The sequence below is a fragment of the Rhinolophus ferrumequinum genome, chromosome 13, assembly GCF_004115265.2.
Source record: "Rhinolophus ferrumequinum isolate MPI-CBG mRhiFer1 chromosome 13, mRhiFer1_v1.p, whole genome shotgun sequence".
Taxonomy (NCBI): domain Eukaryota; kingdom Metazoa; phylum Chordata; class Mammalia; order Chiroptera; family Rhinolophidae; genus Rhinolophus; species Rhinolophus ferrumequinum.
In genome coordinates, this window is record NC_046296.1 from 259,506 (window position 1) to 285,050 (window position 25,545).

Below are 25,545 nucleotides of genomic sequence, written 5' to 3' on the forward strand. Positions count from 1 at the left end.
TGATTTTAAGTCAGAAAAATCTAATCTATATTATACCTACTTTTTGGAAATTGTTAGCTTTTCTCTATAACTTATTACATCATAATTCTATTAATATTCCATTGGCATCCTCATAGCAAATGCATTCTTTGCACTTGTATCTGTAGCTATAAAATCATGCTGTGTTATTCAAATTCTTTAGAGCCTTAGTTAACAGCTTTTGCTTTAAACATTTCAACGCTAAATGCTTGGTACAAAAAAGGTTCATGGTCCTCAGATCCACTTACTGGACACTAGCTTTTATCAATATAAACCAGCATTGTTGTCTCATTGAATGATTCCCTGATCTTGAATTCCATTTTGTCTAGTGTTAGGTACTACTCATTGCTTCTGCCATCCATCTATATAATCTTAGTTTTTCCCAATATTTTTATCACTTGCTTTAAATAGTAAAGCAGGATTTTTATGTTAACTCAATCTGGAAGCACTCATCTTTTAACAAGGGAAGCGATAGTTCCAAGTGTCATAATCTATGCAAATCTAAAATTCACTAACATTTTTTAACATAAAAAATCAATTTTTCCTATATTTACAAAGTACAGCAAAATTGGCAGGTGGGTAGGTAGGTGGCAAAAAATATGTTGCTGTTTCTGAAGAACTACTGTTTACATATGGTTAAATATAGTTACCTGCAATGTAAGGAAATCTTACGAACACTGACATATTTCTAACATAACACATGGGCATTTTGCAGGGATGTACAGAAGTTCCAGTTGTTACAGTATAGCTGATAGTAATAATTAACTTCTAATGCTGAGAAGCTGGTATGACACAGAGAAACAGTCTCAGAGAAAAAGATATATAAAAAGAGATGCAACTTTTAGAGATATATAGGACAAAGTGAGGAAGAGACATAAATGAGGAGCCTGAGACATTGAGAAATAGAGGAGCCACTTAAAAAAACAGTTATTACCTTTACAGAAAAGCCAGTAAGTATAAGTTACTGTGCCTTGTGCATACAGTTTTATTTCTATAAAATTGAGCTGCACCTTTAAAATTGATGTGTAGTTTTAATATAATCTTCACTTATTTCTCCAAAAGCTATTAATTAAATTATGTTATAGTTTATAATCGACCACATCTAAGAATCGAGGAAATATGAGATAGAACATATGTACAAAAAGACTATAAATATTCATAACAAGATTCAACGTAAGTTATTTCAAAGAGTGACGTAGAGCAGTAGAATAGCAGAATGCCTAGCTTTGAACACAAACAACATTTAGCAAAAACATCAATGCAAAACAAATAAATTTTTACAGAAATATGTGCTCTCTTACCAATCTACGTTTAATAGACTCTTAAACATACGGACTAATGCTGCCTGCACACTGAGCATTTGTGGCTACCAGGCTATTCTCTAATCTATCTACACATTTTTGCTGCTGAGTTACATGCTTTCCAAGAGTCAGTTGTGTTTATTCCTAAACCTGTTTATCACTACTGTATTTATTTCTGTGATTACATCAACCAAGTATTACAAAAACAGATGAAATATGAATGAAAACAGAAAGAGTTGTTGCTTCTATGACAACTAAGTTGAATAGTTTAGACTCACAGGCAAGTTATTAAAAAAACAAGTTTATTAAACTCAGTGTGATAAGGGGAAAAATCTGTAAGAATATAGACATATTCTGCACTCAGACTTCTTAGGAAGTTTAAGTTTTTGTTCCATCGTAAGGAAATCAAAACTACAAAACTTTGATGATGCATCAGTGGCAGGGTGATAGCAAAAGACTGATGAATAAATATAGATTTATATTTTGAGTGTTTTTAAGAAATGATTTCTTGCTGAATACTTTTTAAATTAACTGACAACTACCACCAGTCCATAACGAATAAAAGGTTTCAATTTACATTAAAAAATAGTAAATATATTATTTCCTTAAAGCTTGTTGGATGTTTTCTCCAAGATTTCATTTTACAGATTTAAAAGAAAGAGAAAATCTTAAAGGAACCCAGAGAACACAACGGGGCAGACAAGAATGATAGTTAACTGCTCATCAGAAATGATGCAAAACAAGAGACAATGGAATCACATCAGTAATGAAAGATCAAAAAGGGGGAGGAAAATCTATATTCAGTGATAATATGCTTCCAAAATGAAGAAAAATTTAAAATTTTAATATGAAAAAAGTTGAATTAGTCTCCAGTAGATCTGTCCAAACTCTTCCTAAAAAAGGTATACTGGAATACAAATAAATTAGTTGACATTAGTATAGGATTTAAACTCTAACTGGATCTAATTTTAATATTATTTATTAAAAAACAAATCCGTTAACTCCGGTGATTCATTATTAGTTATAAAATATTTTTGACCTACTTCAGGACTACCATGACCTGACACAGATATGATCTCCGTAATACGTGAATGACTGCCAATAAAAAAAACAGAACACTGTAGAATAAAAGAACTGTTTATTTCAATCTTGATCACATTTACTTACCTCTTTGTTTTGGAAAAATCTCTTCAGGATGCTGTAAAATAAATGAAAAGTGCATTAGATAATTATTGTATCATATAAACCTAAGTGAAATTTTAAAACATATTAAGATAATTACCTTCATTATTGGCCTGGCTCGCTTCTCAAACAAACCACTGGGGAAAAGGTAAGCAATAGCTCTCTGAAAATACACAGAAAGGTTAATTAACAATTGTCATAAGAAACAGTTAATGTTATGACTTAGTTATTGAGCGCTTACTATGTGCCAGACATTAATAAAAGAACTGTTTTATATACATTATATACATTATAACTGTTTCATATACATTATCTTATTTCAAAATATTTCAAATGAATGAATTACCACATACACATCCCCCAAAAGAAAAAAATATGTAACTACAGGAGCCCCCACTCCCCCCAGCCAAAGGGGATAGTTCCAAGACCCCCAGAGGATGCCTTAAACCACGGATAGTACCAAACTATACATATACACGTGTTTTTTCTCCCTATATTTTTATCTCCCAAAGCTTCTCTTTGGGGTATCCGAATTGCCAGTATCCCCACTCTTGTACTTTGGGGCCATTTTTAAGTAAAATAAGGTGCCTTGAACACAAGCACTGCAATACCATGACCAATAGGGCCTCTAGGCAACTAACAGGTAGGGAAACAAGTTCTCTTTAATGTCTGTTTCTCAGTGGGGATGCTCTTGGCACTCTGTGACAGCTCCATTGCAGGCAACTTTCCCTGATACTGCAGGTCATTTAATATCCCTGGCCCTTTTCTAAGAAACTGTGCCAGCGATATACCCAGTGCTTGTGACGAATCTCACCCTTACACATTTCCAAATGTCCTTTACTTGCTAGGCTGCAGTACTGCTTTAGCCACTACTGTGTCTTCTCCAACACCCCTTCTCTCACACACACACACACACACACACACACACACACACACACACACAGAATGCACTTTCATTCTTGTTGACCGTGGTCAGGTGAAAAGCCTCCGGCCTTGGATTCAGCAGGCTATCTGATCTCTAAGTGAACTTGGCAGCTCATGTAAGCAAGGTAATCCCCCTTCTGGAGAGTCTGCTCTCAGGATGGGCCTGACTGCCCATCCAAACGGCAGATGTGCTGGATTCCATTCTGCTCCTGAAAATAGGGGGCCTATAATTTGGGGACATAAATTCAATTATATGAGGGACTCCAGTTGTGTCTCTGGGTCAAGCTCATTCTCATTCAGCCTTTTGCCAATGAAATTGAACTAAAAACAAAACAAAACAAAAAAACCCTTAAAAATCAGAGTGTTCGTTTTCTGAACTTTTTCTTTCTAAAACTAGGGATACCTCTCCCTTCCTTCTCTGAAGGACAAAAGGGGGACTTTTTAATAAGTGATGTGAGATTACTGATTGCCATTTGGAAAAAGATAAAACTGGATCCAAACCTCACACCATACACCAGAATAAACTAATAAGTCAGAGAGCTAAACATAGAAAACGAAAACAAAAATAAAAAACCCTCATACAGAAGATGTGGGTGAATTCCTTTATAATGTAGTTGTGGGAAAGTCTTAATTATGACTCAAAATTCAGAAGCAAAAAAAAAAAAAAAGATTGACCAATTAAGCTACAGTAAAAAAATGAAAAATATGGCTCAAATATATTCATTATTCATAATAAGGAAAGTATAATTAAAACCACCAAGATAACACATTTCATCTAATAGGACCAGCAAAAATTTAAAAACTTGACAGCACACTGCTAGCCAGATTAGAGACACTCTGCCGCCTTGCTGTTGGGAGTGTCAAACGATACCACCTCTAAGGTTGGAAGTTTGGCATTATCTAACAAAACTACATATACATTTCTCCAAGCAATCCCACTTCTACGAATTTACCCTGAAGATATACCCCCCACATACAAATAGAAAACAACATAAGCACAGGTTATTCATTGATTTGTGAGAGCAAAATACTAGAAACAACCAAATTCCCATATACAAGAGTTCATTTGGATAAATGGTGGTACATCTATGTGCTCAAGTACTCTATAGCTATAAAAAAAAAATGTATATGTTGAGAAAAGCAATATGCAAAAGAAATGTACTTAGAATGAGACCACTGGTGTAAGAAACAGAAATAAGAAAATATTTGTTGGAATAGGAGAAAAACATACATAGGTTTTGTTTTTTTTCCCACATATAAACACGGTAAAAATAAAGTGAAAACTAATACAAATATTTATCTATTAAAGGATGGGGTGGGAGCAGGATGAGGGTAAGACTTCTCTGATTATACTTTTCATACCCTTAAACTTTGAAGCATGTAAATGTTTTATATGTTAAAAACTAAAATTTTCAAAAAAAACTCTAATTCTGAAATATGTGCATATTGTAGCATAAAGGAAATAAATAAATATATTAATTTTATAATGACCAAAATTTTATTATAGGATATAAATGTAAAGGAAATGTAATGTTAAGTAATGCTAAGTTTGAATCAGACAAATCAATATAAACTCATGATCCTCAAAAAACATTATTTCCTATATTATTCCTATAATATTTTTAAAATATTTTTTTTCAGATCTGTCTCCTGAAAGAGCACAGAAGCAATAGAATTCCAGAAGCACTGGGTGGCTCCTTGCATCCAAAGGGGTTTCTAAATACAATTTCCTAGTTTAAGGAACAGAGTTTCTTAATACAATGTCTAAATACAGTTATGTATTTGTATTTAGAAATTGTATTAAAATTTCTTGGTTTCTAAATACAATTTCCTAGTTTAAGAAACAGAGTATCTCGGAGAAAAGGCTGATTGTAGGTGTACGGCAAGGAGAGTGCAAAATGAGGCTGAGGTAACTTCCTGTGCTAGAAAACAAGGAAGTGCTCAAAAGCACACAGACGCCAGCTTCAAGGGGCTCCCACACTTGGCCAAACTTGGGACAATTTGAACATCAGAAAGAACAATGACAGTGCCTGATAACACACTCAGTATGTATGGGTATGTATATGTTTACCAGTGTCCATGTGTATGCGCACACACACATTGAAGAAAGCCACTTTATAAAATCATACCTTAATAAAAGTTAGTAAAAGTATAAGGAACGACAGGAATAGAAAATCACTGTTTTACAACTTCCCAGGTAATCATTCATTTCAGGTAAGGATCATCAGTGGATGCCAAAGTCCGTGGCTAAAAGGTTATTGGGGAACAGAATATTCACATGGACTCAAAATCACCCTACGGATTACTAGGTACAGAGGGAGCAAAGCAACTTTTACAATAAGGAGGCCTAGTGGCCACTGCCTTAACCAAGGGGTCAGACAGACAACAGTGGACACACTGACCATGCATCTCTTGGTGTGAGGCAATGAGAAGGCTCCAATATCATGTAAGTAGGGTCATTTATACATTCTAAATCTGATCATGAGGAAGCAAAGAGAAAGCCAGAACTCCGGGGACAACTGTACACGACAAGTGGCCTGGATTCTACAAAACAACTAGCTAGCTGTAAGTACGTTTTGGGGGAAACTGGGGAAATTTACATATAGACTATGACATTACAGAATTATAACTGCATTAGACGTAACAGTGGTATTGTGGGAGACAGTGGGATAAAGAATGTATGTATTCAGGGGTTAAATAAATGGGTGATATACTTAAGGGTTAAGTGTTACATCTACATTTTGAATGGTTCGCTCAAAATTTTTTTTATATAGGGGCCGGCCCGGTGGCTCAGGCGGTTGGAGCTCTGTGCTCCTAATGCCAAGGGCTGCTGGGTTCGATTCCCACATGGGCCAGTGGGCTCTCAACCACAAGGTTGCCGGTTCAAGTCTCCTCGACTCCCGCAAGGGATGGTGGGCTCCGCCCCCTGCAACTAAGATTGAACACGGAACCTTGAGCTGAGCTGCCGCTGAGCTCCCGGATGGCTCAGTTGGTTGGAGCACATCCTCTCAACCACAAGGTTGCCGGTTTGACTCCCACAAGGGATGGTGGGCTGTGCCCCCTGCAACTAGCAACAGCAACTGAACCTGGAGCTGAGCTGCGCCCTCCACAACTAAGACTGAAAGGATAACAACTTGACTTGGAAAAAAGTCCTGGAAGTACACACAGTTCCCCAATAAAGTCCTGTTCCCCTTCCCCAATAAAAAAAAAAAAAAATTTTTATATAAACAGAGAAAGGAAATGCGGCAAAATGTTAACAACTGGCAAACTTACGTGAAGGGTGTACAGACATTCATGTGTGCATTCATTGAATATTCAAATGTTCTGGATTTTTGAACTTTTTAAAATAAAAAGTTGGTGGGAAAATGTTACAAATTTTAAAAGTATATAAGGACTTCCCGAAGCCAACCTGTCTCAGCAGGGCGGGCAGGAGCCACAGCATGTGTGGGCCATCTGGACAGCGGGCCTGTTCTCACCGTCACACACAGCAGCCCCAAAGCTGCTCCGAGGTCTTAGGAAAATGGCTGCTGACTCCCAGGCCTGGGTGAGAATAGTAGGCGGCGGCGCGGAAGACTAGGTTCCACTCTTCAGCTTAGAGTGAGGTCACCATAATTACAAAGAGGAAATCCAGCTGACTTTTAAGTCAGTTTCAAGCCACCACAGGCATCGTTTTCAAATAGGAAAATGACTACTACCTTAGGTGCCCACCCAATAGAGGGAAATGAAAATGGGAAGAGTTCCACCACACAACTGGATTTCCAATGAAAAAGAAGACTTAGAAAAGCCACAATACAGTTAATTGGTAGAACCTGAAAATAAACCATCAATTGCAAACGATGTCTAGGTCTTAAAGGCAATCCGTGTTTCAAAGAAAAAATGAAAACAATCTAACAAAAAGTTTGCTGGAAGTATTCTGAAATTCATCTGAAAGGATCAGGAAAAGTGGCTTTGCCTTTTAAAAAAAACTCTCAGCTAAAAGTAAATTAACACATATTTACTAATTTATAATTCCTCACTATATTAGGTTGTAATAATAATAACCAACTCTACCAACTATACTATACTATACTATACACTATATTACTAATTACTACTATAGTGTATACAATATACTTTGCTATATTGTACCAACTATATTATATGTATTTGTACCAAATTATATTAGGTTTTATACCAAGTACTGTGGAGAAGATTCACAGAGCAAAAGATACCATGTCAGGTAAAAAGCAAAATTGCAAATTCAGTAAAAACAATGAAAATGGAAAAAAGGAGGGAAGAGTAAATAAGACAAACCAGTTGTTTTTCAACAAAATAAAATATACAAAATAGAAAAGACACATTCCCAGCATGCTGTCTGTCATCTGTAGAGTATGCGGAGACTGGCACTAATGTGACCTGACTTCCATTTATCTCCGATGGGCATTCTAAACAGACTTCTTACAGATTCTGAAGCAAACAAAGAACTACCTCGATTTTATGAAATAAATAATTTTGTTGCTTTCTGTGTCTGCTTAACTCCCAGTTAAAGCTCACGTCGGGGTGAATATCCTTTTGAAACAAATAGCACATATTTCTAATAAGAACAAGAGAAAGGGGAGGCCTCCTAGTGATAGCATAATTGCTAGGATAGATGCTGTTAACATGGGTATTTTGTTTCAGAGGTGCGATAGGGATAGTGTGGCGGTTGATGAGTTGGTTATGAATAATATGAAGGTTGTGGCTGTTATTAGAATGTATAGAATTAGGTTAAGTAGTGCTACGGTGGGGTTGTAGGCCATGATAGCTGTTCTTCATCCCATGTGGGCGACTGAGGAGTATGCCAGGATTTTTCGTAGTTGGGTTTGGTTAAGTCCCCCTCATCCTCCGACTAGAACAGACAGGATAGATATGGTGAGTAGGATATCTAGGTTGATTGTGAGATTTGGTAAAGGATTGATAAGGGGGCTAGTTTTTGTCATGTGAGGAGGATGAGGCCTGATGATAGGGGAATACCTTGTGTTACTTCGGGGACTCAGAAGTGGAATGGGGACAGGCCTAGTTTTATGGTGAGGGCTAGGGTTATGATGGCTGAGGCCGCTGGGCTTAGGTTCATTGGCCGGAGTGAAGGAGGTTAACAATTACGGCCAATGTAAGTAGCATGGATGCGGCTGCTTGTGTGAGGAAGTACTTGGTGGAGGCTTCTGTGGATCGGGGGTTGGATCGTTTTATTATCCTGGGAATAATGGCCAGTATGTTTATTTCGAAGCCGATTCAGACAAGCAGTCAGTGTGAGCTTGTTATTACGATAAGGGTCCCCAGGATAATGGTGAATGAGACTGTAGCGAAGATGAGTGGGTTTATTAGTACGGGAAGGACGTGAACCAACATTTTCGGGGTATGGGACCCGAATGTGAAGTTGAACAGCCTATAGCTATGTTTTGATCAGAGCATTACATGTTATCAACCCTTACTTTCACTGCATTTCTGAATTCTGAAGGGGGTGGTAAACATGAAAATAGGATGAATCTGTAAATAACATAACGCTTACTGTATCTTATAATCATAAAAATATTTCTCAAGTACCACCATTTCCAGTGATTCTGATTTGTAAAGACGTCAACTTCATCCATTTGTGGTGAGGATTAAATGAGGTATTCATAAAAGCATGGAGCACAGCAGGCACTTGGTGAAAGTTAGCCACACAAAAATGTCTGGCCTATGTGAAGCACTTTCCCACATCCTTTGAGGATGGACAAAACAGTCACGCATTCATTGGTTCTATTTCACAGATGGAAGCAGCAGAACCTTCTCAGATGTAATTTGGCAATGTGCTCTCCCTTGCCTCTTACAGGGAACCAATCTAGTCCTTTCAGAAAACAAATGTATTCTTCACTGACATCAAGGACCTTCAGCTATTTAGTGGTAAAAATTACACGAAAAACCCAAATGTGCCCAAAGGAAGAGAAACTGACCATTTATTTACACTGACAAATTTTATTCAACAAATATTCATCCCACCTCAGTTCCAGGCACTCTGCTAGTTTGGAAAGATGGGTAAGATACGACTCCTGACTCTTAGCAGTGGACACAGATGCACACATAATCTCCAGTAGGGGGGCTGTTGTAAGATTATACATGAAATAATGAGACATAATAAAATAATACACACAGGACATGTGACAGAACTATTTATGTCACAAGGAGGGTGGTCAGTTACCCTTCTCAGTGATACTTTCCTCTGGCTTTTCTTAACAGTCACTTCTTCCTTTCTCAACAAGTACTGTTACATACTGTTTTCTCTCTTTCTCCATTTATCACATTTCTGTTTGTCTTTTGAGACCCAGATCAAAGACAACCTTGCCTGTGACACCAGGACTCCGTTATCTCCCTTCTCTATTTCCACCACTATCAGAGCACTATCCACGCTTTTCTACAGCTGCCACCACCTTGGTCAAAGAGCAGAGAGGTCAGCTTCAGGACCCATACCATCCGGCTAGTCCATTCTCTCCCATCCTTTAACTGCCTTCAATTTCCACGTTACATGAAGCAATCACAAAGGGCTGATGAGCTCGTTTTTTCCTTCTACGTACCAATTGCTGCCGTATTTGTGAGCCACCCCAGTGCGCAAGTGAACGAGCCATCGAAACAAGACTCCTGGGGTCCAGGCCACGAAACAACCCTCGATTCCCACTCACATCCCTTACAAGTAAGGACTCACTTCCTGAAATACCTCATTCTCCCCGCAGATTTCAATCTGGCCTCATCGTAACTCCAATCCTACAATTGCTTGGACAGGAATCACCAAGGCTTCTTTTCAGATCTCGTGACTGTTTTCAGGTCTCTTCCATCTGAGTGGCTGTCTTCCCCTCTCTTGTGGTCAGGTCCCCCTCCAGCCTCTGCAAGTCCCTGCTTGGTCTATTCTAAACACATCTCTGCCCCTACCTTAAATGTTGGTTCCCTCAAGAGTGCCATCTTTGATCCTCTTCCTTTCAAGCAAATTTATATACAGAGTTGCTTGAAAAAAATTTATATACATAGTTGCCAATTTCCAACTATGAATTGACTTTAGGATTTCCCCACTTAAGTATCCTAGTATCACATCCAAACTTTTGTTGCTTTCTACCAATTCTTTCTCCCATGCCCTGTCATCAAATCTTCTGATTTTCCCTTGGTCATGTCTAGAGAAATTAGCCCAGTGGCAGGTACACCCTACACCCCTAAGTTGGTCTATTAGGATGGTGTGACTTGACATTTATTTTAGTAGAAAGGCATTTGTTCAAGCCCTTTGAAATACAAATTTAACTCTCCATCTATACCCTTACCCCCACTGCCCCTTTGGCTTCCTCAAGTAGTTTCTCAAAAGCCACAGGCTCGAGAGACTTCCCCAAGTTCTCCTTGCAGACGGAAGACAACTTCACCCTCAGTCCTTCCACTCGACAGCCTCTGGAAAACAGTTCATGGAAGATCCAGTTCATGGAAGATCCAGTTTTCCATGAGCTGACTTCTTGAGTCCTTGGGGTTTCCCAAACTATACCGCAACTAAAAATACAATTTCCCAATTCAACATACAGCTCAGGAGGGCATCTCAAATAAGATGATGATAATAAACAATACATAAGACAAATGGTTGGGACAGATGGACGATTTCACATAAAATTTTAAATTAAGGTCAAGATTTGGTTAGGAAAGGTTCAGAAGTACAACCAGACAAGAAAATGAGAAACAGAAAGGCAAAGAAAGTGTTAAAATACTTTTTTAAGCCATTTTCTGATATGTAATTCACAAATATGTATATCAGCATGATAAAACACAACAAAAAATTGAAATATTATGATGGGGATATTAAGTCAACCAGAAAACCACGGGAGTATGGTGGTGAGGGAGCTACTTGACTCTGCTAATGCCTGTCACCTGTTGTGTCCTGTGACATCCTGTGCGTGTGTGGCACCGAGCGAGCACTAGACAAAAAGCACCAGCAGGAAATCGCATAAGCCCTCGAGTGCCTTAAAATTAGAGGGAAACTGGCATCTCACATCTGAACTGGGGTTTGGCCCATTTGGACCAAGTTTATCAACCATGACAGAATTAACAGAAATTTCATAATCATCTATAATAAGTACTTTTCCACTTCTAAGCAATCACCATGAAAATATATTATTGAGACTAAGAAAACGAATCCCTCCATAAAAACAAAAATATGTGTACCCATTGGGACTCAATGATTTTTTGAGAAGCTTGAAAACAGTATCACTAGTCTAGTATTTTTATTTGTTTTAGGCTTCGTTGTATTTCAAGAGACCTTTTCTCAGCCTAGGAACCAGCCTTTGGATGTGCCTATAACAATCTGTTACTCACACATCACCAACATCTAAGAACAACATACCTGAACCAGGTGCAAAATCATGGCCTTATTCTGATTCAAGGCTGTTGATGTTGATGCCTTAATCTTTTAGTTTTAAATTCACTCAGAAGAAAATCTGAGCCACAGGAAAACAAAGGGCGTTTTCCCATAATAAGTTCTACCTTAATAATTCCTATATTCAATTCTTGATTTGTATGGAATTCAATTTGGCCAAGTTCTTAGGTATTTTAAACTAATCTCACATGTGAAAAATTGTTATAAATATGGTTTCGGTTCAATCGTTGGTTGCCACAAAAATACAAAAACAAAAACCCCTACTTCTCCTGGGGAAAATAAAAAGATGGAATACAAACTGTCCCCAATTTACAATGGTTCGATGTAATGATTTTTCGACGTTACGATGGTGCAAAAACAATATGAATCCAGTAGGAAATCATACTTCAAATTTTGAATTTTGCTCTCCTCCTGGGTTAGCGATGTACAGTACAATACTCTCCTTATGCTGGGCTGTGGCAGAGCCCGAAGCTTTCAGTGGGCCATGCGATCACGAGGGTGAACAACCGACACACGCTGGTGTGTTCACTGTGTTGGATGATTCTGCACAGCTGTGGGCTAACGGAGGCGCTCTGAGCACGTTTACGGTGGGGCGGCTAAGCTATGAGTTTCGGCAGGTTAGGTGTATTAAATGTCGTGTGTGTGTGTGGGTGTGTGTATTTGTGACTTACGGTATTTCCAACTTAACAATGAGTTTATCAAGATGTAGCCTTACCATTAAGTCCAAAAGCACCTGTATACATTTAATGGTAAGTATTGATAGAGTCCTTTAGAAATTCATCAGGCAACAGCATGTTTATCGGAATTCAAAACAAAAAAAGTACCGACAAAAACAAAGAATGTAAATTTTTTAAAATTAATCTAAATAAGTCATGGAGTAAAGTAATTCTCATTTGTACACGTTTCTTACTTTTTTAGATTTTACCTAGAATATTGGTAATTGAAGGGTTCCCTGAAATGAAGGCAAAGTATTTAACAATATCCTTTGGTTTATGTCAAAGTGTGAAAGCATTGCAGACAACCCAGGAGAAGCAGTGGGTCAGGAATGCAATCTCAATTAATTAGCTATCCCAGCTGGGCAGTGGGTTTGCAGCTGTTAACTTGATCAATGACTTACCTAAATGTCATCTCTACTGATTCGCTTATAAATTACCAGCAAGTGAGACTAATGTACAGGTGCTAATTTATTTAAACTGTTCTCTACATTTCTACATAGCTTTATAAACTGCATCTGGCACCTAATGTTAGCTGTCAGTTGTACTTAGACATGCCTGTCCTAACGACTCTGTTCATTAGAAGTGAGCACAAATTATGAAATATTGTGAAAAATGATACATCAAATGGAATGGGCACAGCAAATCAATTAGAGAAACTTCATACGGCATATTCACACTTAGGAGAATAAAACATTCTCGTTTCAGAATGAGGTCTACAATACCAATTAAAAAGTAATTGGTAGACTTCAGCAGTGTTATATATCAATTTGCTGGCTTTTTTCCTGAAATTCTATAGTAATGTCGAAGTTAACTTTTAATTCCCAGTGACATTAGTAAATGCAAGTGTAATTCTGTATTCATAATATTTAATATAACTGAAATGTCTCCAACTTAAAAAATGTATAACTGATACTGCTTACTTCAAAAAGCAAAATGCAAGTATCAGTGGTTCTCAACTTTGTGTGTTTACAGCATAATTTCGAGAAAAATAATTTTTGATGGTACATGTGAAAGGATTAAAAGACTATGATAATAAACAGATTAGCAATAATTGTAACCCAATGTCCACTCGAATATAACAATGTTTTACAACGTCTGTAAAACTCCATGGGCACAGACTGCACTGTTCACAAGGCCAGTCTTATTTAGGCTTGGGTCACTATTTGAGGACAACTGTTTCTGCCCTGCCTCTGTTACATGCTATGGGGCATATTTCTTTATAGTTTCCACACATAGAATCTTCTTTTGACCAAAGCTAAGTGCTTTATGCTGAATTACTACAAAACACACTCAGCTCAGTGTTCATCTGACAGATTCCTCCTCACAGTAACATATACTGTCACAGCCCAAAACACTTATTATTCACTGATCAACATTTGGCAGTCACCTGTGAAACATTTATGGAACAGGAGTTGAGAACCACTGCATTAAGACCTATTTTCAAAATATTTAGCATGCATTTTAAGTCCTTTCAGCAAGACACCACATACAAAGTGTGATCAAACAATACGGTGAATGTTTAAATAAAAATAATTTATTACAGGAAAAGACACATTGCCATTAATCCCCCTCAGAATACTCCCCCTTGCTTCGAACACACTTATCCCATCATTCTTGCCACTTTCTGGAGCAGTTCTGGAAGTCCTTTTGCGTGAGTGTCTTTACTTCATCCTCTATCATGACAACGCTCCATGTCACACATCACTTCTGGTATAGCAATTTCTGTCAAATAAAAACATGACGGTGTGTCCTCATCCACCTTATTCACCGGATCTGGCACCATAGGACTTCTGGCTCTTCCCCATAGTCAAAATGACCATGAAAGGTAAACGTTTTGAATTGATTCAGGACATCGAGACAGCCACGACAGCGCAACTAAAGACACTCAGAAAAGAGGACTTCCAAAACTGCTTCAGAAAGTGGCAAGAGTGATGGGATAAGTGTGTTCGAAGGGAGGGGGAGCATTTTGAGGGGGATTAACAGCAATATGTCTTTCACTGTAATCATTTTTTAAATTTAAACATTCACCATACTTTTTGATCGTACCCTATACACTTCTGATAGTTAGAAGGGACCTATTTTTCCTTGTATTAGATCTTCTGAAGGTTATTGGTAGCACCATAGTGATTCAGTGGGAAAGAACAATAGGTGGTTTCTTTCTTTTTGATATACTTTTAAAAATCAGGCAAAATTAAACTTTTGGAAACAGAGAAAAATCTGTATTTGTCCATGACTAATTTCTTTTTATTAGTTTGGTATTTTACCAACCAAAAATAATATTTTAAATTAATTTAATACCAAGATTGAATATTAAATACAACAAAGTAATTTTGCAAAAGAATTTTTAGCAGATATACAACTTTAATAATAATTAAAAATCTTCTGAATAATGTAACTTTAAAGTAAATATCAACAGTGACAAGCAGAATTACTTTTATTCATAAAATTATATGATGTTTCTTTTTATTTTACCAACTCACCTCTGAACTCCTTTTAAAAGCCATATTAAATTAAGGAAACACTAGCGTATAAAATTAGCTAAGTATATTTTTCACATATAAGTTATACATGCTGCACTCAGGGAGGCCAGAGGCCATATTTCTATTCAAATGCAACTTTCTGGAATAAAGTGGTAAACCTAGAAATCAACAAGAAAAGGCCTATGAAGAGCAGACACAGCTGACATAATAAATTCATGATTTTGCTTAGTAGGAAGGGCACAAAGGTCCTCATGCTGAGTCCAATTGCTCTTAGTTTTAATTCACATGCCTAACAAGTTTAGTTATGCCAGAAGGTTGGAAGGCAGGCGAGAGCAGCTAGAGGCAGATGCACAGACCCAGCCATCTTGAGAGGAAAGGACATGGCGGGATGCAGAACAAAGCACGGCCAGGACGTTCTGGACAGGGACAAACATGCACCTGTGCCCCAGTCGGCATATCACAGTTTAACGACCACACGGAAAGGAAAATCCTGAGGCAGTATAAAGGTGAATTATACTCCCTATACTCTACAAGGTTGGGGAAACCACTACTTATAGTAGAAAATGTGAACAAAACAAAGTAATCTTTAAAAGCATAGAAAAAACAGACTTTGGATACAGAATGACTGTGTATATACAGCCTTGGTTTCTTCAACAATTAATATGTACTACCCCACAGGTTTTTATAAACATTACATGAGCTAATGCATACCAGGCTCCCGACAGCACCTTGCACACATATAAGAGGTTTTTAGTAAGTAGTGGTATTTTCATTACAAAAAACAATTAAAAATAGGTTTCCCTTATCTGGAAAATTCCCTTTTAGTGGTGTATCTAATTTCCTGATCACATTAACAGAAAAATTACTGTACCTACCTTAATTTATATATTAAAAGCCAAACACATCATAAAAAGCATTATAACTTCTAAATATGTAACAGTAATCACAATGCTCTTCCAAAGATTACCTGGAACCTTAAAATATTTCCCTGATTTTGGATATCAAAGTATTTATTTTTGTCTTTAGAAATGAAATGCTAAACAAGGTTCCTCAGCTATACAGTCTCTCTTTCAGGTTACACACACAGCTGACTCTTACTAAAATAAGTTTCAAAAACATAATGAAAACAGGAACCATAATGGGTATATAATGTTAACGCCTTGGTAACTGTTGGTTGCCACTGTCCTCTTTGCTTTTATATCTACTCAGATGCCAATGAGAGTCCACTAAATTTAATAAAATGCCAAAAGAGTTCATTGATACAATATGTGAGACTAGTGAAGCAGATCAATCACTTGCAGGGAAGTATAGCACAGCAGAATTATGTCACTGGTGTCAAGGAAAATGGCTAACACTTACTCCCATGCAGGCTTTTAGATAGTGAGTGAGGTGAGACAAAACACGAACCTAGTATATAATGCAACCTCCAGTTTAAGTCACTCAACGATAAATCAATGTGTTCAACAGTATTTCAGATTATTCTCCCAACATTCAGTCTCAGGTGATATGGAACATTTGTGAGACAAAGGCAATTAGAAGGAAGTAATTCAAGTTACATAATTCAAGTAAGTAATTCAAGTTATGGTAGATTTTATTTATTACAATTATCAGTAACGAGAACAATAACACATTGCATTAATCTCACGCTCCTTAGTTACATTCTCAGGTAGGCAATCAGCTTAGAGATGAGAAAAATCAAGTGACAGAGTGCTGTGACTTGCTAAACATTACTAGTCAGTGACCCTGCAACAAATCTCCTTTTCCTGGGTTCTGCATCTTCCTACAACATCACTTCAATTGCAATGAATTTATTATTTTTTGTAAACATCCATTTAACAAAGTTCTATATGTTCTGCATCTATATTCCTCACAACACAAGAAATTCAGTTTCATTTGAAAAGATTCCACATATTTGAAAGAAGGAATTGGATTTTTTTCATATAAATTCATGATTTCATTACTTTATTGGCTAAATCCAAGGGAGATTTTTATTATATTCTATCAGCACAATGACACAAAATAACATCAACTTACTTTCACTGGATATATATACACAAGCAGTTTTAAAAGTACAGAAAAGCTGTACTTCTTATATTTACATAGTGATGTCAAATGTATCTTCTCTGGAAAACAATTTTATATTTTAAAAACCAGAACTAAACATACTGTTTCTACCTGCTTTGAATGATAGAATCCTTTAAGATTTCTCTAAATAATATAAAAAGGATACTCTAGATGGAGACACCAAAGTGTGTCTGTTGCAAACACCTTAACAAAAAAAAGTACACAGATTTTAATATATGAAAACAGATCATTTAAATCTTAGAAAGGCTTGCTTAAATGCATTTCATAGATGGTTTTGGTTATCATTATTTTAGCAATTGGTTAATAAGCAGTATAGAAAACCCAGTTTCGAATACATAAATAAATGGCTTAGTCTAAATACAAGGGCACCTAATTTACCTATGTGAAAATTGTACAGTGAGCCTAGACTTTTAACCAGGTAATTGAATTAAAGTATATATAATGTCTACTCTGTAGAAATTAAATTCTTGTGAAAATAATTTTAACATCCCAAACTAATATTCTAATTAAACACCCAAATAATGAACCACTCCAAGCAACATAATTCATTTTTAATCTTATGTTGTGAAAATGTTTATCCCTTCAGACAGAATTACAAAACTGTTAACTGATTCTTTTTCTCTCAGTCAGCTAAATATGCCCAATGTACATCCAAAACAGTAGTAAAGAAATGCTCAAAAATGCCTTAGTGGTAAACTCAGTTGGATTGTGGGATCGACACACAGGTTACAAGGAGGGGAGGACTAATTTTAAAAGCAAACAGTGATAAAAAAAAAAGTATCTCCCCCCAAAAAAAATCCCAGGTCCAGACGGCTTCAATAATGAATTCAACCAAACATTTAAAGAATTAATACCAATTCTTCACAAACTCTTCCAAAAATAGAAGAGGAGAGAACACTTCCAGACTCATCCTATGAAGCCAGTACTACCCCGATGTCAAAATCAGACAACAACAAGAAAACTACAAATCAATTAGAAGCAAAAATCCTCAGCAAAATGCTAGCAAACCAAATCTGGAAACACATTAAAAAAAAAGATTATCCACACTGACAAAGTGAGATTTATTCCAGGAATATAAATTGGTGCAATACCCAAATCAATTAATGTGAAAAATAAACAATCAAAAAATAACCTGCATCCTTTAAAGTATAAGTTTAATACAGGATAAAATCTATGATTCTTATTAATCTTAATTGACATCTAAAACTTTGTTAGCTCGAGGTCATATTAAACATTTTACTAGTAATAAGTAATGTCTCATTGAACAATGTTAAAAAAACAAACAAAAATGTGCATTTGCATCTATCATTCCCAGAACAAATCTATAGGTAAAATAAGACTGTTTGATGGTTGACTTTGTGATTTGTTATGTCATCAGCTTTTTTTTTTTTTGGCTTGTTTGTCTTTTTTTAGTCCTAACAATAATATGAAAATATTTGTTACTATTTTAATTTAATAAAGAAAAGGAAAAAAAAAAATCAATTAACAGAACTCACCATCCCAATAAAAGAGATGATCATCTCAACAAAAGCAAAAAGAGCATTTGACCATATCTTTATGATAAAAGCATTCAGCAAACTATGTGTATGAAAAGGAACTTCCTGTATCTGACAAAAAGCATTTACAAAAAAACCCATTGCTAACATCATGTTTAACGGTTAAAGACTGAAAGCTTTCCCCTAAGATTAGGAACAAGATGAGGATATCCACTCTCACCATGTCTATTCAGCTTTCTTGGAGGTGCTAGCCAGGGCAATTAGGCAAGAAAAAGAAAGCAAAGGCATCCAAACTGGAAATAAAAAAAGAAAAACTATTTATATTTGCAGGTGACATTTTGTGTATAGAAAATCCTAAGGAATGCACTTAAAAACTAAAAACTTTAAAACTATAAGAATTGGTAAATCAATTCAGCACGGTTGTAGAGGCAAGATCAATATTCAAAAATCATTTGCACTTCTATCACTTGCAATAAAAAAAAAATCCAAAAATAAAATTAAGAAAACAATTCTACTTAATAGAATTTTTTAGAAAAGAAATTAATGCTTTTAATTTAAGCATTAGAAAAATTATTCCTAAGGTATAATTTAAAAGGAATGCCAAACTTAAACTCTGAAAACTATAAAACATCATTAAAGAAATTAAAGAAGATCTAAATAAATAGAAAGATATCTTATGTCCACGGATCAGAAGACTTAATATTAAGATGGCAATACTCCCAAAATTGATGTAGAGATTCAACACAATTCCTATCAAAAGCCTACTTGGTTCTTTGCAGAAACTGATAAGCTCATCCTAAAATGCATATGGAAATTCAAAGGGGACAGAATAGCCAAAATGATCTTGAAAAGGAAGAAGAAAGTAGAAGTACCAGCACTTCCCAATTTAAAAATTTGCCATAGTAATAAAGACAGTGTAATACTGGCGTAAGGATAAATACATAGGCCATGAAATATAATCGACAGTCCAGAAACAAACCCTCATATTTACAGTCAACTGATTTTTGGTAAGGGTGACAAAACACTTCAATGGAGAAATAATAGTCTTTTCAACAAATGCCACTGGGACAGCTGGATATCAAAGAAGGTGAGCCCTTTTCTTACCCCACATATAAAAATGAACTCAAAATGAATCAGACTTAGGTAAGACCTAAAACTATAAAACTCTCAGAAGAAAGCATTAAATGCAAATCTTCATGACCCTGGATTAGCAGTGGTTTCTTAGGTACATACCCAAGGGAAGTGAAAACATATGACCTCATGGAAACTTTTACAAGCATGTATATAGCATCATTATTCATAATAGCCCCAAATGGAAACAATCCAAATGCCCGTCAACTGATGAATAAATTAAAAAAAAAATGTGGTCTATTCATATAATGGAAAATTATTTGGCAATAAAAAGGAATGAACTACTGATACATGCTAAAACATGGATGAATCTTGAAAACCGTATGCTAAGTGAAAGAAGCCAGCTGCAAAAGACCACATACTGTATGATTCTGTTTATACGAAATGTCTAGAAGAGACAAATCTACAAAGACAGAAAGTAGGAAGTAGATGTCTAGAGCTGGGGGAGGAGGAAAGTGCAGAGTGGCTGCTGAAGGGCACAAAGCTTCATTATAGGTGATGAAAATGTCCTACAATTAGACTGGTGATGGCTGCACAGCTCTGGGGACAGACTGAAAACCAGGGAACTGTATGCTTTAGATGAAATGTGAATTATGTCTCTATAAAGCAGCCAAAAAAAAAAAAGAAACAAACAAACAAACAAACAAAGGAAGAAAGGAACAAAGAAAAGGAAACAGCAAAAGAAGTTGTCGCAAGAGAGATTTAGGGGAGCAGAGATGCAGAGATTACATTTCTGTTTGGAAAACACAAATCTACAGTATGACTATTATGCCAAGATGCTCATTATTGCTTGATCTTTTTAAAGGTTAAATGTTACTGTGTTTCCTTGAAAAGACCTATCCGGACCATCAGCTCTAATGCGTCTTTTGGAGCAAAGATTAATATAAGACTCGGTCTTATTTTACTTTTATAAAAGACCGGGTCTTATATTAATCTTTGCTCCAAAAGACGCATTAGAGCTGATGGTATGGCTAGGTCTTCTTTTCAGGGAAACATGGTATTAAATGGGGAAGGAGATCTTATTTTGTTTTTGGTCCTCTTCTTCAGTTCTTCTTAAAAAAATATTGGGGGAGCCTAATGGCTCAGTTGGTTAGAGTGCGGGCTCTCACAACAAGGTTGCCGGTTTAATTCCTGCATACGACAACTGGACTTATTGCTGAGCCCTCCACAGCTAGATTGAAGGACAACGACTTGGAGCTGATGGGCCCTGGAGAAACACACTGTTCCCCAATATTCCCCAATAAAATTTAAAAAAAATTAACTTTTTGAGTATGTAAACACTAGTTACAACTAGTTACTTTTTATCCTTTTCTTCAATTCTTGAAAATCCTAATTTTTTGAGTGTGTAGCTAAAAATTATGTAATACATTCTGGATACTGTCAGGTGTCCATTATCTATGAAATGAAGCAGATATGAAGAAAGAACACTAGGTTCAAAGTTTAAAGTTTTGGAGCTTTTCTCTTTATCCATATTTATATTTTTGAACATGGGGCTTATACTTTTTGTGCCTCAGTCTCTTCTAAAAATGGAGCAATATCTGCACTACCTATGATAAAATTAGTGTTATAAAAATAGTTTTCTTCATATCCTCAAGTATTGTCCAGATTACCGTAATATTAAAAAACAGGACAAGAGCTGTAAGGCTCATAACTCCAATCACCTAGACCTAGAAGGACAATAAGAAATCCTTCTGAGTCAAAAATGTTGGTCTGGTGCCTTAAAATGATACTGAAGTACCATTTACAAACAATTAGGAAAGGTATACAAAAAGATGGGAAATGAACTAAAATGCCTAAAAACACAAAATGATTAAAATGGTAATATATTTAAAATCATATAAAATGTTAAATCTATAGAACGATGTTGTTGCTCTTAAATATAAATCACCAAGAGATGTTATGTTACTTTTTAAAAAATTAGAACAAGTTTCAAAATTGTTAAATTTAAGTTCTTTTGCTAGCTATTCTGGCATGTCTAGCAAAAAAGTAATACTGATTTATTACTACTTTTATCAGGATCATAGTAATTCAAGAGTGGAGCAGGAATACTGTTTAACTTATTCTCAAATTACTTAGAACATGCCCTCACTTTGAAAATTCAAATATATAGTTAAGTTGATAAAAACACTGGGCTTAGGTTTACTTATGGGATTTCCTACGAACTTGACTGTATTTCCACTATCACTGGTTTTATCATTTTGTGAGAAAGCCAAGTTTAAGACTATGCTTTAAGCAGGATAAATGTTTCCAAATCATGCATTAGCAAGCATTCATAAGGGCTCCTATGACCTTGAATCAAGGAAAGGATCCATTTTTAGTTAAAATCCAAAACTCACCATATTTCATTATGCTTCAAATACAGAGTAGCATTATTCTTTGAAACCACAATTTCAACTTACAAAGTATAGTGGCATTTTTCCTTTTTCTGACAGTTTGATTAAAATTTACACAGAGCTAAAGGGCTCAGGCTGAAGAAAAGTGTTTTCAATATCTAAAACTCTACAGCAATTACTTTTCCAACAGAGTAACTGTACTTACATCAATATCTTCTTGGGTGAAAGTTTCGGGATCTTCTCCCATCATGTTGGCTAAATGTCTCTTTCCTATGTTGAATTCTTCAATCTGCTTTTTAATAAAATCCACTGTGTAAGTTTCACGTCTTAAGGCTGCCACATTTTTCTTTGTTGTTACAACTGTGGTATGTCTGAGCCGTAATACCTAGCAGAAAATATAAATGGAAAGAAAAAAAATTTTAATTAAATAATGATCTTGTCTCTAAATAAAACAGGGTATTCAAACAGTTGTCTTTTTATTATGGTACACAGTTGGTAGGAGTCTGCAAACCAGGTTAAACGCCTGTTAAAATTGTTAGGAATTACCCTTTGCTCAAAAGCTTGCTTTTAAAAGCCTGTGCTCACAGAGTAGTTTAAACTATTAGCATTTCAACACATTTAAAAAAAAAATACTTGTAAGTGATATGCCACTTCCTTATCTACTACAAGCATCTATATTTGATACTGATCAGTCAATGTCAGCTAGTTGTGATATTCCACACATAGAATGAAGAGTGATCTACCACTCCCTTAAAAAGAGGTAAGTGCACCTGCAGACAGAAACCAGCAATCAGGAGACACAGGAGTAAAGGGCATGTACTTGGGAACAGCACCCTTAGACTATAGGCATTCACTTGTTTGAGGGTACAAATGCAGTCTTTAAACGCCTTAAAATGATAAAGTTAGCTTAGCTTGAGACTTTATTCCATGGTCCTTATTTTAAGTTGACACGATGCAGAAATTGCCTCACTGAATATAGACTTCTTATGATTAATTGGGTTCAATACACTAAGGGTAAAAATAAGGGTTTTCCCATCCTTTTAAACTATCAGTTATGACATCACACTTGCTGTTGTTGATCTTTTTAAGCAGTGGCACTAGGAATTTCCCCCCAAGGCATTCATATTTCACCTGCGATACAGGGAATGAACCAGAAGAATGGTTTCAAGTGACCATTCCACATTCAGTAGCTGGATATGACTAGAACAGATCTTTGTCGTCCTGGCTTTTCTCAAAATCTTAAATCTGTGGTTCTCAACCTCATCCCTGCCTCAACAATTTTAAACACTCTTAAGCAATATTCCGACTTTAAGAGCTGCAATTCTTAGTAAATCATTTATGCAATTCTTCAAAAATACAAAAGCCTGTCTCACACACAACACCACCATCCCTCCGTCATCCATTCCATATCCCTTTTGAGAATCAGATTCAAATAACTCGATGATAATTTGTCACCACAGTTACAATAGAAAATAGAAAAAACACAGGACAAACATTAAAATACCAATTAAGGTAAACATTATGTTCTCAAACTCTCACAAATTAAACCAGTGATAAAATAGTGTCTTGCTGCTTTTTAATGAGTAAGGGCAATTTAAAATTCCATGAAACTTTATGGTTCATTTTTCCTCAGGAGAGCATAGAGTCAGTAATTGTATTTTCTTCCAATGCTTTATAAAGATGCAGTTACTATCAATGAATAAAAACCCGACCAAAACTTGCTTATGTATAGTTAGCCTGCTCTTTTATAGACACAGCCTGTTTTCACAACCTGCTACCTCTCCCCACAGCCACCAGCACCAGCTCCCCACCTCAGAAGTTTTACCATCTTGTTTTCACTTTTTCCAGGCCTCCCTCCCTTTAATGATTCCATGTCGTCTGTGAACAATGGAAAAAGTTGCTTCCCATACTCAAGTGAAAATGCTTTTCGGCCCCAAGAATCATGGCACAGGTATGAATTTGAAGGAGAAAAGTAGCAGTCATACAGTAGAGGTAATTCTCCTAAATGTACCATTGCCAAAACGATTACACCGTTGGTTTTGTAAATAATATGACAAAGTTTTTGTCCGTAGCTAAAACAACCCATTCATAATACAGGGAAACCCACTACACCTCCCACCAATCACCAACCACAACCCTCAGAAGGAGAAAATGAGTCTCCCAGGGAATATGTCTCCATTCACTCAAGTAATGAATTCTAGAGGAAGAGCAGCATTAGGGAGGAAAGTGATGAGCCCAGCTTTGGCATGAGCCTGAGATGGCTGATGAGCATCTCAGGCTGTGTGTATGAGTGTGTGAGTGTGTGAGTGTGTGTGTGTGTGTGTGTGTGTGTCACGCGCAGGAGAGATCTGAGCTAGAGATATACAGTCTGTGAATAGTCAGCATGGGACATGATACTGACACCATCAGAACACGGGAAATGGCAGCCACTGGTGTTAGAATAAGAAACATCTCTTCTATGCAAAGAAACAAAACAGTTTGTGAGGAAGAGTAGGCAGAGAGATAAGGTTACTTATATCTTATGGCCACTGTTTTCTAGGACAGGAGATGGTCTGCAGAGTAAGGAGTGATAGGTTTGACTCAATCCTTCACATCCAAAAAACGGTTGTAAAGGGTGGACAGAAAAATTAAAGCAAAGAAAATTAGGAAAAAATTTTAGTAGCCCTTTATACTGGATGTAAGCCAAGAGAATATCAAAGAAACAGACAGGAATCTACATCTACACACTATCTATAATATTTTCTTTGTCAATTTTCTTTCTGTTTCCTATACCAGGGGTGACCCAAAAATTGTACACACATTTTAAGAAAGGAAAAAAATGTACTAAAATTGTAGTACTCAATGTATACTGATAACAAAAGATGAATACAAGTCATGTGTGTACACTTTTTTGGCACCCCCGGTGTATTTCCTTTGTATGTTTCAGTGGTATATTCAATGCACGACAGTTCAGGAGAGTTCTGTCTGCAGGCAGACTGTACCCTTCAGCATTCTAAAGTGCTCCATTCCCATGCAATACTTTTATCCTGAACTAAATTCTGTTGGATCATAATATTGCAAACCCTTTTAAATTCCCATTTGTACTCCCCCAGAATATCACTGCCCATATTTTTTATTTAGGTTTTGCTCTTTTGACTCAATCTGAGTTTTTAAATACATGAGAATGTCCCTTTCAAATGGGTTTTAATATTCTTATTATTCACCTTATTTTACCTTTATACTTTTTTATGCTTCCTTCCTGTTCTCTTTCTTTCACTATATGGTCTGTAGGTTTTTTAAATTTATCTTTTGACTTGGCAATTTAGACAGTATACAGCCTGCTTCTGTTTTACTAGTGATTATCTATGTCTCTGACTACAATGCTTGCATGTATTTCTCCTACCAACTGCAGAAGTAAAACAATACCCACTGAATTCTCACCTACTTATTCTGTTCTCTTTTTCAGTTACAGTAATGATCTGTTATTCTGTCCTCCATATATATC

The 25,545-nt window shown here is 36.2% G+C and overlaps 1 protein-coding gene across 1 annotated transcript in view; it reads right to left on the reverse strand.

The window, feature by feature from the left end:
• MRPS9 (mitochondrial ribosomal protein S9) overlaps nt 1-25,545 on the reverse strand; it is a 59,487-nt gene that overhangs the window by 30,015 nt on the left and 3,927 nt on the right. The window contains exons 2-4 of the mRNA XM_033125351.1: nt 22,267-22,446; nt 2,602-2,664; nt 2,487-2,517 (exon numbers count right to left, since the gene is read on the reverse strand). Of these exons, the coding sequence (XP_032981242.1) occupies nt 2,487-2,517; nt 2,602-2,664; nt 22,267-22,446 (274 nt within the window). The remainder of the gene's footprint in view (nt 1-2,486; nt 2,518-2,601; nt 2,665-22,266; nt 22,447-25,545) is intronic.